This window comes from Phytophthora infestans, genomic scaffold, assembly GCF_000142945.1.
Source record: "Phytophthora infestans T30-4 supercont1.17 genomic scaffold, whole genome shotgun sequence".
Taxonomy (NCBI): domain Eukaryota; phylum Oomycota; class Peronosporomycetes; order Peronosporales; family Peronosporaceae; genus Phytophthora; species Phytophthora infestans.
Window position 1 is genome coordinate 1,340,273 of NW_003303742.1, and position 15,238 is coordinate 1,355,510.

A 15,238-nucleotide genomic window follows, 5' to 3' on the forward strand; every position below is an offset into this window, starting at 1 on the left:
CCCGGTAGAGGACAGTACTCCCAAATGCAGGCGTTGCTCTTTGTCGGGGTGAAAATGGTACAGTATCCTTCTTACACTTTCTATCCACATTTTATATTGAAATGACGCGAAATTCCGCAAATGCATTTTTCCTTACTACAGAGCCTCCATAACACGATGTACCTGTTGAAACAGATTCATGCAACGTGGCATCGTATCAACTGCTGTTCCGACTCGAACTTCCGACCTTCAGTCTTTCATCCCCGTTACAATGGTCAAGCGCCGTGCCGCCGTCAAGGATGCGACTCTCTCTAAGCGATCCCAAAGAAGGCATAATGATGCAATCGGCTCATCTTCTCTCTGGGTATCCGTCTGCTCCACGTTTTTGCCGAATTTGCTCGTGATCATCGTGGCCCTCCTCGCGGTTTGGTTCGAGTTCACAACCAGCGCATTCTACGTGCAATCTCCGGAGCTGCAGATTCTACTCAAACGCTCGTTCATCGTTTGGGTTTGTTTGGCTGTGCGAACGCAACTCACAGAATTTGTGACTCCACCGCAACTAGCACGTCGACCCCCTTCACTTCGCAAGGAAGCGATTCGCCACGGCCGAGCTCTATTCGCTTGTATCGCTGCTAATTTGCTGGGAACGACCATCATTCGCCCGGTCTTCGGTGCCGCACCGCAGTTCGAAGATACTGTGAGACTCGTGGTGCCCCTTTACTTCTTCGTTGTGGTCATAGTCGACGGTCTTCGTGTTCCAATGCCTTTACTGAAGGCGATCGTGGGGCTGAGTGTCAGCTGGCTGAAGGCTGTCACAATCCCCAAGCTGGTCATGGAGTGGCAGATGAACACAAGTGCCCACCCGATCGGATTTCTTGCGGTTTCCGCTGCCAATTTGTACGCCAGTGGGACGGTGTTGCGCTACTTGACAAACTACAGTCGGACGAACCGCGTGGTGGAATTGACTGTGGGCGCGTTTGGATTCATCCTGCAGATTGTCGGAACGAGCGCTGTTATTGGCCTCGTCGCGCACGTTGCAAACCATTTCATTACGAATAAAGAGCGGATGATGGAAGCTCGCGTGCTCTACTTTTGTGTCGCATGGTTTGCGTTGGATAAGTACTGGAAGAAGGCGCTAGGAGATCTGCTAGTTTGGACTCTCACGTCCCCTTCCAAGACGAAGAGTAGCTAGGACGTAGGCTCAGACGGATAGAACTTGTCTGATAGAATTGTCGATCTGTCACCTAAATTCATACTGTTAAAAGATTCGCTATCATTTCCAAGCTACTTGGCACCTTTCTTTTTCTTTTTGCCACCTGACTTGCCACTTTTGCCACTACTCTTCGACGATTTCGAGGCAAATTCAAATGCTTTAATCTGGAACCTCGATCCAGGAATCACATGCGCGTACTCCCCACGCGCCAACGCACCAGCCACATCGCTGACGACGCCATGCTGACACGCTCTAACACGATCCAAGTTGCGTGATATTAGTTCGACGCGAGGGTGTGCAGGCCCGAAAGCATCGACATAAATCTGTCTAGCGTGCTTGAGCAGCAAATACGCGTTGTCCAGGGATTTAGAGGCCACGTCACTCTGATCCTGGGATAAACAGCACGCAACGTTGTTCATGGCTGTTGCTGTGTCCACGAGGACGCAGTTTGTGGTGTTGTCTGCCTTCGCAGGCGCTCGTTTGCTCAGCTGGTTGAGAGGATCAACTCCAGTACTACATTTACTCTTGGTAGCTTTTCGAGCATCCAAAACTAATTGGTGGCATTGCTGTGCCAAAGCGAGTTCACCAACATAGAACAGTGTGGCTCCGATGCAGCTCATGACTAATAGTCGTCCTGGATGTGCTACCGGTAATTGACGAGCCAACTTCATTGCCTCGTAGTACTTCGTCAAAGCTTGTGTATCTCGGTGAGCACTATCGTAGACACTTGCCGCTTGAAGAGTGAAAAAGAGATGAACTTCAGTCCAAATTGGGTCAACCTGATCGTCACTGGGTGGAGGGAACTGTTCTTGATAACACTGTTTACAGAGATCAAGAGTATTCAACGCCATCTGCGTTAAACCAAAACAACGGTGAGGCAAATTCCAATACTATTTGATGTCCGGGACTACAGTATTATAACGTACATTGTACTGGGCCATATTCTGGAATTTCAGAGCACTCTCAAGCAGTTGAATGGCGTCTGAAGGGAGCGCAGGAGGCATGGCAACCTCTCGTATCATGGCTATTTGAGGTAGCGATTTTGGCCTCTCATCGTGTTTGGGTTGAGCATTAGTTAAGTGAACACCAGACGTAGTTCGTCCCGACGATGTTCGATGTGTTGGGATGTCACTCGGTCTTCTTGATAGCTGGCCTACCGTTGCCAAACTACCTTCGCGTTTTACCCGATATCTGGGTTTCGGAAATATAGCGTAGTCAGCAGCTTCAAGCCGAACAACATCGCGAATTTTCTGAACTATCGACATCATAGCAGCGCAGTCATCGCGAGGTGATTGGGACGAAAGAGCTGCGAGAGTCTTAATACCAGAGGCTACAGTCGAAACTTGTAGGTTCGTGGATTCGTCGTTCGGAATAAGCTTGATACTCAAGTGATCGAAAAGAACTTCGAGGCTGAACTCGAGACGACAGGACTCAACAGCTCGTCGAAGTTGTATTCCCTCTCCAAGCAATAGTTTGTGGTGCAGTGCACAAGCTACACGGCAAAACATCTCCAGAAATTGCGCAAAATTCATCTCACTTGCAGTGTGAGTCGACGCCCCAGTGTGTTTCTTCGCCTCGGCCTTGGTGCTCCTATCAAACCCAGAAACAACCTCACTACACATCTGAAAATTGGAGTTAGCCACCCGAACGTGGATATGTACAGTACTGTAGAAACGCACCTGTGCGAGGTCATTGAAGGAGAAGAAGTCCTCATACTCCATGTACGCATTGAGGAAGTCGACGAATCCGTCCAACGTGATGGTGGACAGCATGGACGCTGATACGTCTGTTGGAAGACGGTTCTGCGCGCCATACAGTTGAAAGCTCTGCACTAGTAGAGGCAACTTGTGCTCGAGCGTGTCGAGGACGCTGCATCGAGTTATCTGACAGCGCAGAGTGTCAAGCTGGTTGTGGTGACGTTCATTCGCCAGTTTATCTACCAACGAGCACACGAGCTCCAGCTCAGTCGGACGAAGGTGCAGCTTCGATGACTTGTCGTCTCCACCGCAATTGCCATAATACTTAATGCGAGCGACCTTGCCCAAAGCGATTTGAAACTCTCGGTATGCAAGAAAGCGCTCACTTGAACCTGTCATAACGCTTCGTCAATGCTGAGTACGAAAAGAACCAGTATAAACTGAATACCCCACAGGTTGATGATCGGAAGGCGTCCTTGACATCGAAGAGCGTGAACTCGGCATTCTGTAAGAAATAGAGCGACTGTGCCAATGCTTCAAGACTGGCAAACGGCAATCAGAAATGGGCTCGTCCAAGCGGAATTTATTTTACCTGACGCCGTGGTCACTAGTACGTAGCGCGTTGTACTGATCTCGAATTTTGCCTTCCTCCACGGCTAGAGCCATCTCCGTCGCCCCCTTTGCCATACTGCTGTATTACAACTGTAAGTATTATAGTTGCTGAGCTGTTGGCTACGTCCAAAACGTAGCCATCCCTGAAGCGATATAAATACCGTTCCGAAAAAGTATCTTTAGGCAAAAGTCAGCTTCAACTTGCGCAACACGAATGTCTAAAGCGGAAGACCGATGATGAAGGCTCGCTGTCGTGGATCTTCACCACCACTTTTAATGAAGAAGTTCTCAACAGATCGAGGCTTTGTTGTGACAAGCTCAGCAAAAAATGTCCAACACCATCAAGCTTGTGGAGGTGAGCAGCAACATGTGCAGAGAATTACAGAAACTCAAATCTCTGGTATCTGAAGAGCGAAATCAGAATATGTTACACTGTTAAATGAGATAATTTGCCTTTAGCAGGAGCAATAACCATCATTAGAATTCAGCTCTGTAGATTAATCAATTCTTAAAACTAATAAATGTAGAGCAGCGTGTCGCAATAAAGGCATTATGTACATTACGGTACACGTTGTCTGGCTTGTCCACTGTCTTGCTGTCGTCCACGTTGAAGGGGACAGGCACGCACGGGCATCACGAGTTGTGCCATTCCGACTTCGCGCTGACCAGAGATAGCAACGAGAAGAAGCAGCAGCGATGTCTAGCAGCCTGACACAAGCGCCACTTAAGAGGCTCCAAGAGCAAGAGGGTGATGAAGAGCTCAGTGCATGGGTGGGTAAATCTATTTACTCTATTTTAGTACGCTGCTGATCCCAATCAATGTGGCAAAGCAGAAACGAGAGACACGTTACTACCTCCTCAAGGACGTGAACTCAGCCGTTAACTATGCCGCACAAGAGCTGGAGCGTATCGACTTCATCTGGGGGCGCATTCGCTCCGACCGCAGTGCTGTATCGCCCGCCATCAAGGCCGACATTCGCGTCGAAGTACGATTAGTGTGGAAATGTACTGATTTAGCGTGGATATTGATGTCCGTTATGACATCCGTCTCCTAATGACAGGGTCACCTTGTGGTATTCACCAAGGTGGAGCTCAAGCTAACCAAGGCCCAGCGCAATACACCGATCAACAGCACGTACGACTAGCAATACTAAATCATGATTGTTTCACTGATTCTAATAGTATTGCTGTCAATATCCGTCCACAGACTGCAGCAGTATTGCGTGCTGAACCAGATCCTCGAATTCCACGGCATCTTGCAGAGTCAAGTGGGCAGACTCACCGCCCTCAAGGAATTCTTGCACGTGCAGCGCAACGACCTATTGAACGATCAGCCAAACAACGACGACGTTGAGGTGTATGTGGAGATTGTACAGCGCACTTTCCAAAGCTTAGGTCGCATCTGCCAAGAACTGCGCAACGCCGCCAACGTCTTACGACTGCCAAGCCGTCGTCGGTTCCCATATTGTTCCCATGTTGACCATGTACGCAGTCTGAAGCAGTAGACGAATGCTTGTGAGCGTGTATATCTAACCCATGTGGTCCTGCAGAGCTTCAAGCCCACTCTTCCGTCTGAAGTCATTGTCGATTTTTCCATCCACCGTGGAGAATTGGTACGTCACTGTATGGCCTTGATACGTTTGCAGTCGGTCTGACTAGATTCAAAAATATTGTCTTGCTAAAAGTTGGTCGAGGCTTTCAGTCTAATGGCTACACAAAAGGCGATCACGAACATTCCCGAGGGCTGTGCATCCAGGAAAGAGTTCATCGGCTGCGTTTGGTGAGTGTTGTCTATATTTTCGTGGGGATATTTAACATTTGTCATTTTAAATCCTTATTTCTGGACAGTGCCTTCCGCGGCCAGAAGGTGGAGATTGTCGAGTATGCACGGATCTCGGTGCCGATCCCGCAACTAGAGGAAATGCTGGTGCATCTGGACGAGCAGGTCACGTGGCTGGTACACGTTCGAGATAACGTCAAGGCGTTGCTCGACTGCCAAGACTTGTGCTACGATTACTACTAGGGTGAACAACCGACAGCGGTTTTAAGTTGGTCATCAGTGCTGTGTAAATATATATTCTAGGATGACAGCGTCCTACTATCTTTGTCTGCTGAGTTCTCCAGTCATTTATTTGTGCTGAAGGTTGGCGTGATTGACGTCATTCCATTTCGATGAATCGATCAACTTCATCCTCCACCTCAATACTATCAGCAGCCTCGATGGAGGGACCTTCGGCTGTTGAATTTGACCTTGCAGGTGAACAGGAATCTACTCCAGCTCTGAATTCTGGAGCTTTAGACTCGTCACTCTCAATTGGACATTGTTCTGGATCATCCGAGGGTGCAGTAGTCGAGACTCTAGCTCCCTTATTGCTCGATGAACAGCAGACTGCTTCAAAGCCAAAGGCACCAAGTGCTGTGATAGACAATCCTGAACGACAAGTGGAGAGCAGACTGTGTACTGAACCCCCGTCAGATCCCGACAATGAATCGCCAGTACCGGAAGCTGTGGAAGTGGAGAGTAGACTTCCATTAGAGCCTCCCAATTTCGAACCACCAGTGGAGGCAATAATTGTGAGTGGGCCTCTATCAGACCCACTACCGACTGGGACGACCAGCTCCGATTCTCTAGCGTCAACAACAATGGAGAGTGGATCCCCGTCAGACGTTTTAGTTGTCGTTAAATCTATTATCACACCTACTCGAGCCTCACTGAGCCAGCAGGGCAGTGCTGACAAGCAATTAACGGGAATGAAGCCGATCGTGCCATTACGAAAGCGAGGACAGTCTTTCCGAGAGACAAAAAAAATGATTGCGACTGTGGATGCTGACGGCCGGAGACATCTCAACCAGTAGTACGTGGTCTTATGTTTTGTGAACGTCTATCGCTCCTGTAGTTTGTAATTCATTCTTGTGGATTCTTACTGTTTAGCACATTCATGGAGCAGTTAGGCAAAGGAGCGTACGGTATTGTGTTCAAAGTGGAATGCAACGAGACCAAGGAGGTGTTTGCTGCAAAGTGCGTGGACAAGAAGGCACTGAAACGAATTCGAGTTGGTCGCTTTGGTAACGCACTGCAATCCGTCAAGAAGGAGCTTAACATCTGGAAGCGATTCAAACACAGACACATTGTGGTGCTACGAGAAGTCATCGATACGGATGGTGAGTAGCTGTGGTGTGGCGATGGCTGTTGTAGCTGTGAGCTAAATCGTATTCTGCTTGTGTAGACAGCGATGAATTGTATATGATCAGTGAATTGGTTGAAGGAGGTCCCGTACTGGACGATGATATGTACGGATAGTTGTTCTCAATGATTGAGTATCACGAAATTTTAACTGTTTGACTTACAGCAAATGCACCCCATTGAACGCGGAGCTTACCAAAACATTTTTCACACATCTGGTAAGAAACATAGATGTACTTTGGAGTTTTCTAGCAATTGTCCGTCATACCGGTCGTTTGATTTCTTTAGATTGAAGGTATCGATTTCCTGCACGAAAACAAGGTACGTTTGCTTTTATTATGATCCGTTAAATATTAAACGGTTGCTAATCGTTATTTTCGGTATCAGATCATTCACCGTGACATCAAGCCAGGGAATTTGCTCCTGAAAACGGTCGATGACGATGAAGTTATTCTCAGGATTGCAGACTTTGGTGTTTCACATGTACGAGCACAATCACGAGACTTGCGTTTATATAACTGAACGCGATTCTTTTTTTTTCAGGAAATGGAGCATGATAATGAAAATATGCGGCAAACCGCCGGCACGGCCATTTTCATGGGTACGTTGCTCGCAAAGCCATGTAGATCCGCTTCGTAGCTGACTGGATCAACTTTACTAGCACCAGAGATGCTGACAGGCGATAGTTTTCAGGGCAAACCTGTAGATATCTGGGCTTGCGGGGTTACATTGTACATGTTCGTCTACGGCCATCCACCGTTTATCGCCCAGACCATGACTGTGCTATACGGCAAAATTCAGGTAAGCGACTGCAACGGAATACAATGACAGCAGTCTATACGTGTCTAATACCTCGTTTGCGCTCAGAGCGACCCCATTGAGTTCCCAACACAAGTTGGCGACCGAGTGGTAGAGGAGGAACTTATCCACCTCATGCAACATGTTCGTCTACTGTTTTTTTTTTTCGACATCCATGACTCTTTTTTAAGCATTGTTAACATATATATATTTTTCGACTTGGCAGCTTCTCGAGAAGGACCCGAGGCAGCGGTTCACTAGTCAGCAGATTCGGGTTAGTCTACAGTAGTAGCGTTGCTTGCGGGTGTGTGATAACTAGCTCATCGCTCTCGTATACAGGCCCATCCGTGGGCATGGCGAGAGTTCCAAGTGTCTGCTATCAAGTGTGTAACCCACCCGGACGGTCGACGGACATCCTTCTCTGGAATTCCAAAAAGTTTAGCTGGTGTAGCATCGCTAGGCAAGAGCATGCGAAGTCTCTTTTCACGGTACGTTCAGCGACTTTATTAGCAAAATTATATCTGTCGAAACCAACGAACATGTGATGTATCAGCCCAAGTGCCGTGTTTCCAGGAGGTTCAAATCGATCATCTCTTCCCACTGTCATGGCGAACCTTCGAGCGCCTCAATAGCAGGATTTAATAGTTTTGGCAGCGATAAGCGATTGGAATCTCACGCTCTTCTCGGTTTACTTTTTGTCCGAGTGGCCAAGTCCCCGTTCAGGACACACAATGTCACGCACTAGTTGCTTAAGCTCCTTGGATTCGGGGAACCGACGCGCGATCTTGCGAGACCACAGCATTTCTGGTTCGGCATCTGGATCCGCATTGGGCCCCACATCTCGCAAATACACGTTAAACACGCCTCCTTGACGCGAGTTGGGTGTCAGCGTCACGGACCGAAGACGGCTGTTATCGTCCTGCTGGAACGTTGTGAGCAGCTCCTGTGCCATCCACGCGGCACGCAGCATCCAGCGGCAGCCTGTGCAATACTCGATCTCCACCACAAATGCCTCGTCGTCTGTATCACTGCCTTCAGCCAGCTGTTTTGCTTGAGACTTCAGCTGCTTTACCTTCTCCGCTTCTATAGCTTGATAGCGACGTCGTGACACGAATTGCTGCAGCGCTACGGCGCCCACCGCCGCGATGAGTATCTGGAGCTTTGCATCCGTCGGCATGATCGTAAATTTATCAGCACCCGGATTTATGATTTATGTGGTAGACATCAAACACTAAGTACGCTTGTCAAACATCGTCGTTGGATTGTAAAGCGTGCAATCAAACTGCATGAACTCCATCTGCTACGTCGCCTGCGTCAGGTGGCTTCACAAATTTGATGTGCAACAAACGTGGACAACATCGAAAGAAATTTATCTCTAAATGTTGGAATGAATCGAATGTATTTAGGTGTTTCTACCGGCAACCGGTGGGATGATTTTCTACGTTGTACTAGCTGAGGATTGCATGTCGATTAGGAGGACAAGACCATCTCGCGCATCTTGACGTGTTCATCCTGGATCAGCTTCTCAAGCTTCGACACATTGGCATCCGCATTGAGTTCATAGATATTCTCGAAAGAGTGTTGGTTCTCCTCCAGCACAGTCTTCCACGCCTTGCCGCCGCACACGTCCATGCTCGAACGCATCACGACCTTCTTGCCATCGGGCAGCAGCACACCAACGACCACACTTCCTTCCTCCAGGCACAAACCCTCGGCTTCGTCCGACGTGACGTTGTACACCACGCAGTTAGGCGCTGTGATCGAGCGTGCAGTCACATTGATAAGGATCGAGCCATCCGCGTTCACTTCCTTTGCAAAGACCCCGCTTAGAACACTGCGCTTGATGTCACCGTGACCAATCTCGCTGTTCAACACTGTGGCCTCCTTAATGATCGCACTCTCGCCGATCTGGCTGTGCTCCATGCTGTTGCTGATACCCAGGAACGACCGCAAGCAATCCGCCTCCACACCAGGCTTAGTCACCAGACGGTTGTTCTTCAAGTACAGCTTCAGCTGGCCGTAGTCCCACCAGTACACGTCACTGCCGACGTCTACGCAGCCAAAGAGTCCGAGCTCCTTCGTTCGTGTCTCCTCAAAGTTGCGCATCATCTGCTGCATACGTTGGTAGTGAGCGGTCGACTCGGCCTTATCCACACCCTTCTGAGCCATCACCTCCGTGTACGCGTTAAGTTCGAGCGTCAACGGCATCCAGAAGTGTGGGTCACTGTCCAGTTTGCCACTCTTAGCGGCCAGTTCCTTGGCAAACTCACTCAATAATGCACGAAGCATGTCGGCGTCCACACTGAAGGATCCCAGACTGGTGCCAACGGACTTCATCTCACCGAAAGAAGACAACAGACGGATAGCCGTCTCGTGAGTCACCTTGTCCACTTGAGCAGCGTTGTCTTGCTGGTTGACTACAATGAGACCGTACTTCTCAAGTCCCTTCTCCTTCCACTCCTTCTCCGATGGCATTGGAGCAAGAGCAGCCAGAATATCGACGTGGTGCTTGGCCTCGTACTTGACCTCAGCCGACGGGATGAACACCTGATCTCCCCAGAAAACCGACAGTCGTCCACGACGGCTGGAGGCGTACACGCCCGTCTGCTTGACTACGGCCTCGAGGATTGTCATGGGAACAAACTTGTCCTTAACCTCTACCATGGCAGGCAGCTTGACGCCAGACTTGTTGTTGTTCTCACTGCCAGGCAGAGGTGCAAGACGCGTACCCTTACCGGCAGTGTGATACAGTGCGACACTGATGCTACCAGCAGCGAGAAGTGCGGGAATGTCGATGCCGTAGAGCTCCTTGCCAGCCGCCACAGCCTTCGTGTATGCGTAAAGCGTGCCGAGACCATTGCCAGCACCACCCTCCCAGTCCTCGAACACGGCGATCACCTTCGCGTCCTTAGGCGAGATGGAGCCACGTGTTGCTGTTAGACGATCCTGCCAGTACTGCGCCTGGTGCGGAGTGGACGTGCACACGATCACAACGTCGTAGCCGTCTAGACGGTTGATCTCATCGATGTTGCGCTGGTGCGACGTGCGCGGAGCCATATTGGCAGGCGAGGAGGGGGTCGGCTTGGTCAACTGTGGGAGGAAACGGAAGTGAGCGGCGTAAGCGGCCGCTGCAGCGGCAGAGGCGGCCAGCGATAGCGCCAGGGGACTTAAAAACTTGACCATTTCGATGCGATGATGTGTGGGGTGTTACAGTTTGAGTGTCTTTATCCGTTGCGCGGTACGGGGCTGGTGTCCTATCTATTGATAGGAGTTCTGCGGTGCGAGGCGCTCAACAGGAAAATGGGAAGTGAGCGTATGAACGAAGCCGCAACCGCCGAGTGCCGAGGATACTGCTGCATGCAAGGGATAGAAACGGTGGCCGCAACAATGCCACGAAAAATACAGTTCGCCTCTACAAACGCATGGATCTCACGAAACAAATCGATGAGGAAGATTCAAAGCGATAGTGTCGCTGTTTGAAAAGACCTGTGCGTAGTCAACCTGAAAAGGCTTGAAATTTGTATGCCTTACAGCGAATCTGTAAGCTGTTCAAGTCGGCGCGGGCTTCAACAACCCGTTGGACACGGCCCAAGACCTCGAGGACGGGTATTGACGCGCTCTGTCAACGAGCGAGAGATGTTGGAAATCTGGATTGTCCTCACAGCATGGCAGCGGCACCAGAGCTAAAGTGATACAGCTGCCCTGCATCCAGATTCAGGCGTATCTACATTAAAATAGAACTACCTTAACTGATTCAATTATTGAGGTTCGTGGAATCTGGTGGCGCTTATTCGGGGAAAAGCCCCGCCATGACGAACTATTAATAAAAGTCTATTATAGGCGTGCTCATTGAGCACTGCTCAACACGACGACGGCGGTTCATCAAGAGCTTCATCTTATTCCGAGTTTAAGTGCATTATGAGACGGGCTCGGACTGCGAGCACTGCCCCACGCGTGATGGTTATCCTCGCTACCAGCGGTAGCACACACGCACTGTTGGAGTAAAACGCGACCGAGTGGTAGTGCATCACAATTACCTACTCGAGTTGGATGAGATCACGCACTCGACAAACCAGCTTACACGTTAATCTTAGACTGTGCGTAAAGCTGCATTTTCACAGCCATTCTATCACGCTGGCCTGGACTTGTATCGGATACAGTGATGGGTTGTCAAAGACATGGTGAATTACATGTAGATAATGGGGAGAAATGAGCTGGATGCACTCCCAAGGACTGGCCAGCCAACTTTGCTGACTTACTGAAATTTTTCATCACAAAACTAAATTATTCCTTACAAATATTTCAATACTATTTTGCTGTACCACATAAAGTAAATAATCGAAGTTGCCCTTGAAAAGGGCAACTTAATAATTGGGAGTTGCTGCAACGATCGGACACTTCCGTTGCGGAGAGCCAAATCCTCCTGAATCGGCGTCTACGATTCGACCTGCCTCATAGAACCATGCGTGGCTTCCTCTCGCTGGCAGTGACACTACTAATGTGCGTTTGCCTGCTGCCGAATGCTCACGCGTCGCGCTTCCAGTTCACACTGACATCTCGGAGTGAGGTATGATGTCGTCCATAAAATGTCACGGGTCTCCTAACACTGCCTCACACTACCCTCATTATAATTACCTCAATAGGAATGCTTCATGGAGGCAGTGAACGCTCGCGCTTCCAACAACAAGGTGCTTTTCCGCTTTGGCATTCTCGAGCCTAAGAGCTACGACCTAGTCGATGTGGTGGTACGTCCGCAATGTTGCCATTCGTCCTGCACTTTTGTCAATTATTACACTAATTATCCAACACCCCACAGGTGAAGAACCCATCGCAACGTGAGGTGATGGCGTGGAAGGCTGAACAGAACAACCATGGCACGGCTACAGTACGCGAGAGCGGGTTGTATCACTTGTGCTTCCGCAAGCTCAAGGGCGCGTCATCCACGATCACGCTCTTCTACTCCTTCGACTTCATTTCGACGGGTGCTCGGAGCTTAACGCTGGTGCCCAACGTAGCAGCGACAGTCAGCAAGGACGCCCCAACAGTCCCAGCCTACACGCAGATGGCTGTGACCACAGTGAACGGCCAACCTACCAAGATGGGCGTTATGGAGTTCGATCTGGTCGGCGTGTCACGTAGCATTATTCGTGGCAACACGCGCGTGAAGCTTGTGCTCACTGTGGACAGCATATCGGATGGAGATCAGGTGGACATCGCTCTTGCGCTGCTACCCAACCGCATGCGATACCCAGTCACATGGGAGACATTAGAGAGCTACGCCACGAGCGGCTACCGTGACCATGTGATTGATGACGCTGTGACGGAGCTGGGAAGTCACGTTGCGTTTGATATCACTGAGATCTTTGAGAATAAGCTGGACGGCAAGACTGAGACGATCGCCTTCTCGATCCACGCACACGAGAACAGTGACGCCGTTGTGTTCGGCGTCCACCACGTCGCCGAGGACTATTTCCCACAGATCGTTGTTGAAGGTACGCGTGTGTGTTGGTGCAGTTATTGGGAACTACATGTGGCGCTAATAGATTTGTGGGTCTGTTTTACAGACCTCGGCTTGGAGCTAATGCACGAAGTTGCGTTCTTCAAGGAGTCGGTCTTCACTCTTCGTGGTGACATCTCGTTTGTTAAGCACCGAGAACGAATGAGTCGTGATGGTGCGTGGACATAGGTGTTTTTCTTCTTCTTAAGGTTAAAGTACTAACTTACGAACTTGTTGGCTGCAGCTGCTGAGAGCGCGAATGCCCGCGTCAAGTGGATGTCCTTAATTACCAACGTTGTACTCGTGGGCATCGCGTTCGGCCAGGTTATCTACATCCGCAGTATGCTTGAGAGCGGTTATTAAAATCGCACAAGGTTGATTCGTATCGTGATGATTGAGTGACAAGCTAAGGCTGAAATGCACTTCATTGCCGCCTGAGAAATAGAGAAACCTGTCCTTGCTTGTCAATGATGTCTACTGTAGCGTTGCTGTAAGTACCTTTTCACAACTCGACATCGCGGTCAAGACCCCAACAGGCTAGCGTCTCCTCCGTCGTCTCGCGCTCCTTCAGCATCGAGAAGTTCACTTTATCACCCACGGCAGAGTAGGCGAAATACGACGATACTTGTCGGCTGTTGTACTTGGAGTGCATCGACATAGTGTAGCCACCAGTGTCGTGAATCACGACAAAGTCTCCTACTTGAATAGGCGGCAATAACAATTGCTTGGCGAGGAAATCGCCAGAGAAACACAGCGGTCCAGCGATATCTTGACGTACATAGTCACTACTGGGGTTCGTCTTGGTACGTCCGTGACTGTCGAGCACAGTGATACAGTGAGACCACTGTTCTGGTAGATACGCTGTGCGAGGGAACTGGTCGGCACCGACATGAACCACAGCAATGTGCTGGCCAGCCCAATCCTTAATTGCTTCAACCTTGGACACCGTCACGCCGGGCTTAACGAAGACACTGCGTCCAAATTCCGTGATGATAGATGAGAAGCCACTTGTGAACAATTCAGGCACCTGTCGACGCACTACGTCTGCGTACTCGTTGAAGTCGTAAGCCTCACTTTCTCCGCCGTCGTACACAGTCAGCATACCCCCACCAATGTCGAGTACGGAAACTTGCTTGTGTCCTACGTAAGCATTCACCTCGAGTGCGAATGCTACTGCTCTCTTAGCACCCGCAGTTAGCAGATCGAGGGGACAGCCCTGCGACCCCACGTGGACATGTACACCTTGCAGCCACGAGTTCTGCTTGAAGATCTCCAGCAAACGAGACTTGGTCTCTGCAGTTAATGGCAGACCAAATTTGCTGGTGACAGTGGCTGTACTAGTGGCGTCAATCGTGCCACCACCCACCACGGGGTTGATGCGCAGTCCAAGTTGCTCTGCGTGTTTGTTCTTGGTCTGCTCCGAGTCGCCTAGTTCAGTAAAAATCTCGTTCACTTTGCGGATTTCCTCCTCATTGTCCAAGTTAATATATACACCAGCCATCAGCATCTCGCGCAGCTCGCCTATTGTCTTGCATGGTGAATCGTACACGACTTTGCGCGGCTCGAAGCCGAGTGACAGCGCGTGCTTGGCCTCAGCGATGGACGCGCACTCAGCGCCGAAGCCCTTAGCGCAAGCACCACGCAGCAGACCGCGTGTAGGGTTCGTCTTGACGGCCAGCGCGTGATTGAATTGTGGCTCTGGGAAGGCGGTATGCAGATTGGCCAAACGCTTCTGAAAGGCGTCCCAGTTGAAAAGGTTGGTGAGCGGGCTGTCGTCGTGCAGAATTTTCTGGGCGATAGCTGATTCAACTACGCGCGTAATAGTGGCGCTGCGCTGGTGGTGGTGCGCATGTGCGACAGCCGCGCCCTCCTTCTTCTGCTGCTCCACCACTGGAGCTACGTAGTTGCCTGGTGACGAGTGCTTGGTTATCGCTTGCAGCACGAGCGCTGCGACTTGTGCCGTGGTTTGCGTGGCATCATTAGCACTTAATCCCGTGTCCTTGCAGAGCTGTTGTACCACTTGGTCGGCGGACTGCTGGCCTGAAAGCAGCGCCTCGACGTACGGCGTCCAGTCGACGGAGTCCATAAGACTTGGTCCGTTGAAAAGTGAACTTTTATGTATTTTTGGCGGTTGATCTACATTGAAGTTTCAGAAGAATTGCATCCAATCGGCTGTGATGAAGTCAGCTTAGAAACAAAACTAAATCTAAGTGCCGCATATCAATATAGAAACCCTTTCAAGAAGAATCGTTTTTAGA

The 15,238-nt window shown here is 50.0% G+C and overlaps 8 protein-coding genes across 8 annotated transcripts; 4 read left to right on the top strand and 4 right to left on the bottom strand.

Annotated features, from left to right (window-relative positions):
- Positions 1–250: 250 nt before the first annotated feature.
- On the top strand, positions 251–1,171 carry PITG_10000 (uncharacterized protein; the record flags this gene model as incomplete). Its single annotated transcript, XM_002902490.1, has 1 exon — positions 251–1,171. The coding sequence occupies one exon, from the start codon at positions 251–253 to the stop codon at positions 1,169–1,171; it is 921 nt and encodes a 306-aa protein (XP_002902536.1).
- A 92-nt stretch (positions 1,172–1,263) lies between these two features.
- On the bottom strand, positions 1,264–2,964 carry PITG_10001 (uncharacterized protein; the record flags this gene model as incomplete). Its single annotated transcript, XM_002902491.1, has 7 exons — positions 1,264–1,652; positions 1,716–2,043; positions 2,119–2,204; positions 2,325–2,442; positions 2,536–2,724; positions 2,803–2,814; positions 2,872–2,964. The coding sequence occupies 7 exons, from the start codon at positions 2,962–2,964 to the stop codon at positions 1,264–1,266; spliced, it is 1,215 nt and encodes a 404-aa protein (XP_002902537.1).
- A 1,233-nt stretch (positions 2,965–4,197) lies between these two features.
- Positions 4,198–5,524, top strand: PITG_10002 (uncharacterized protein; the record flags this gene model as incomplete). Its single annotated transcript, XM_002902492.1, has 7 exons — positions 4,198–4,272; positions 4,332–4,487; positions 4,563–4,636; positions 4,709–4,985; positions 5,052–5,114; positions 5,187–5,281; positions 5,350–5,524. 7 exons carry the CDS (start codon positions 4,198–4,200, stop codon positions 5,522–5,524), a joined length of 915 nt encoding a protein of 304 aa, XP_002902538.1.
- Positions 5,525–6,144: 620 nt separating this feature from the next.
- Positions 6,145–7,744, top strand: PITG_10003 (calcium/calmodulin-dependent protein kinase kinase, putative; the record flags this gene model as incomplete). The annotated part of the gene is made up of 9 exons (XM_002902493.1): positions 6,145–6,353; positions 6,434–6,663; positions 6,729–6,792; positions 6,852–6,903; positions 6,974–7,006; positions 7,073–7,168; positions 7,229–7,286; positions 7,347–7,486; positions 7,553–7,744. 9 exons carry the CDS (start codon positions 6,145–6,147, stop codon positions 7,742–7,744), a joined length of 1,074 nt encoding a protein of 357 aa, XP_002902539.1.
- Positions 7,745–7,965: 221 nt separating this feature from the next.
- PITG_10004 (selenoprotein W-related family, putative) lies at positions 7,966–8,660 on the bottom strand (the record flags this gene model as incomplete). Its single annotated transcript, XM_002902494.1, has 1 exon — positions 7,966–8,660. One exon carries the CDS (start codon positions 8,658–8,660, stop codon positions 8,172–8,174), a length of 489 nt encoding a protein of 162 aa, XP_002902540.1.
- A 197-nt stretch (positions 8,661–8,857) lies between these two features.
- PITG_10005 (uncharacterized protein) lies at positions 8,858–10,778 on the bottom strand (the record flags this gene model as incomplete). Its single annotated transcript, XM_002902495.1, has 1 exon — positions 8,858–10,778. The coding sequence occupies one exon, from the start codon at positions 10,664–10,666 to the stop codon at positions 8,954–8,956; it is 1,713 nt and encodes a 570-aa protein (XP_002902541.1).
- A 1,085-nt stretch (positions 10,779–11,863) lies between these two features.
- Positions 11,864–13,343, top strand: PITG_10006 (uncharacterized protein; the record flags this gene model as incomplete). Its single annotated transcript, XM_002902496.1, has 5 exons — positions 11,864–12,050; positions 12,127–12,228; positions 12,300–12,975; positions 13,048–13,155; positions 13,225–13,343. 5 exons carry the CDS (start codon positions 11,946–11,948, stop codon positions 13,341–13,343), a joined length of 1,110 nt encoding a protein of 369 aa, XP_002902542.1.
- A 139-nt stretch (positions 13,344–13,482) lies between these two features.
- Positions 13,483–15,066, bottom strand: PITG_10007 (diaminopimelate decarboxylase, putative; the record flags this gene model as incomplete). Its single annotated transcript, XM_002902497.1, has 1 exon — positions 13,483–15,066. One exon carries the CDS (start codon positions 15,064–15,066, stop codon positions 13,483–13,485), a length of 1,584 nt encoding a protein of 527 aa, XP_002902543.1.
- Positions 15,067–15,238: the final 172 nt, after the last annotated feature.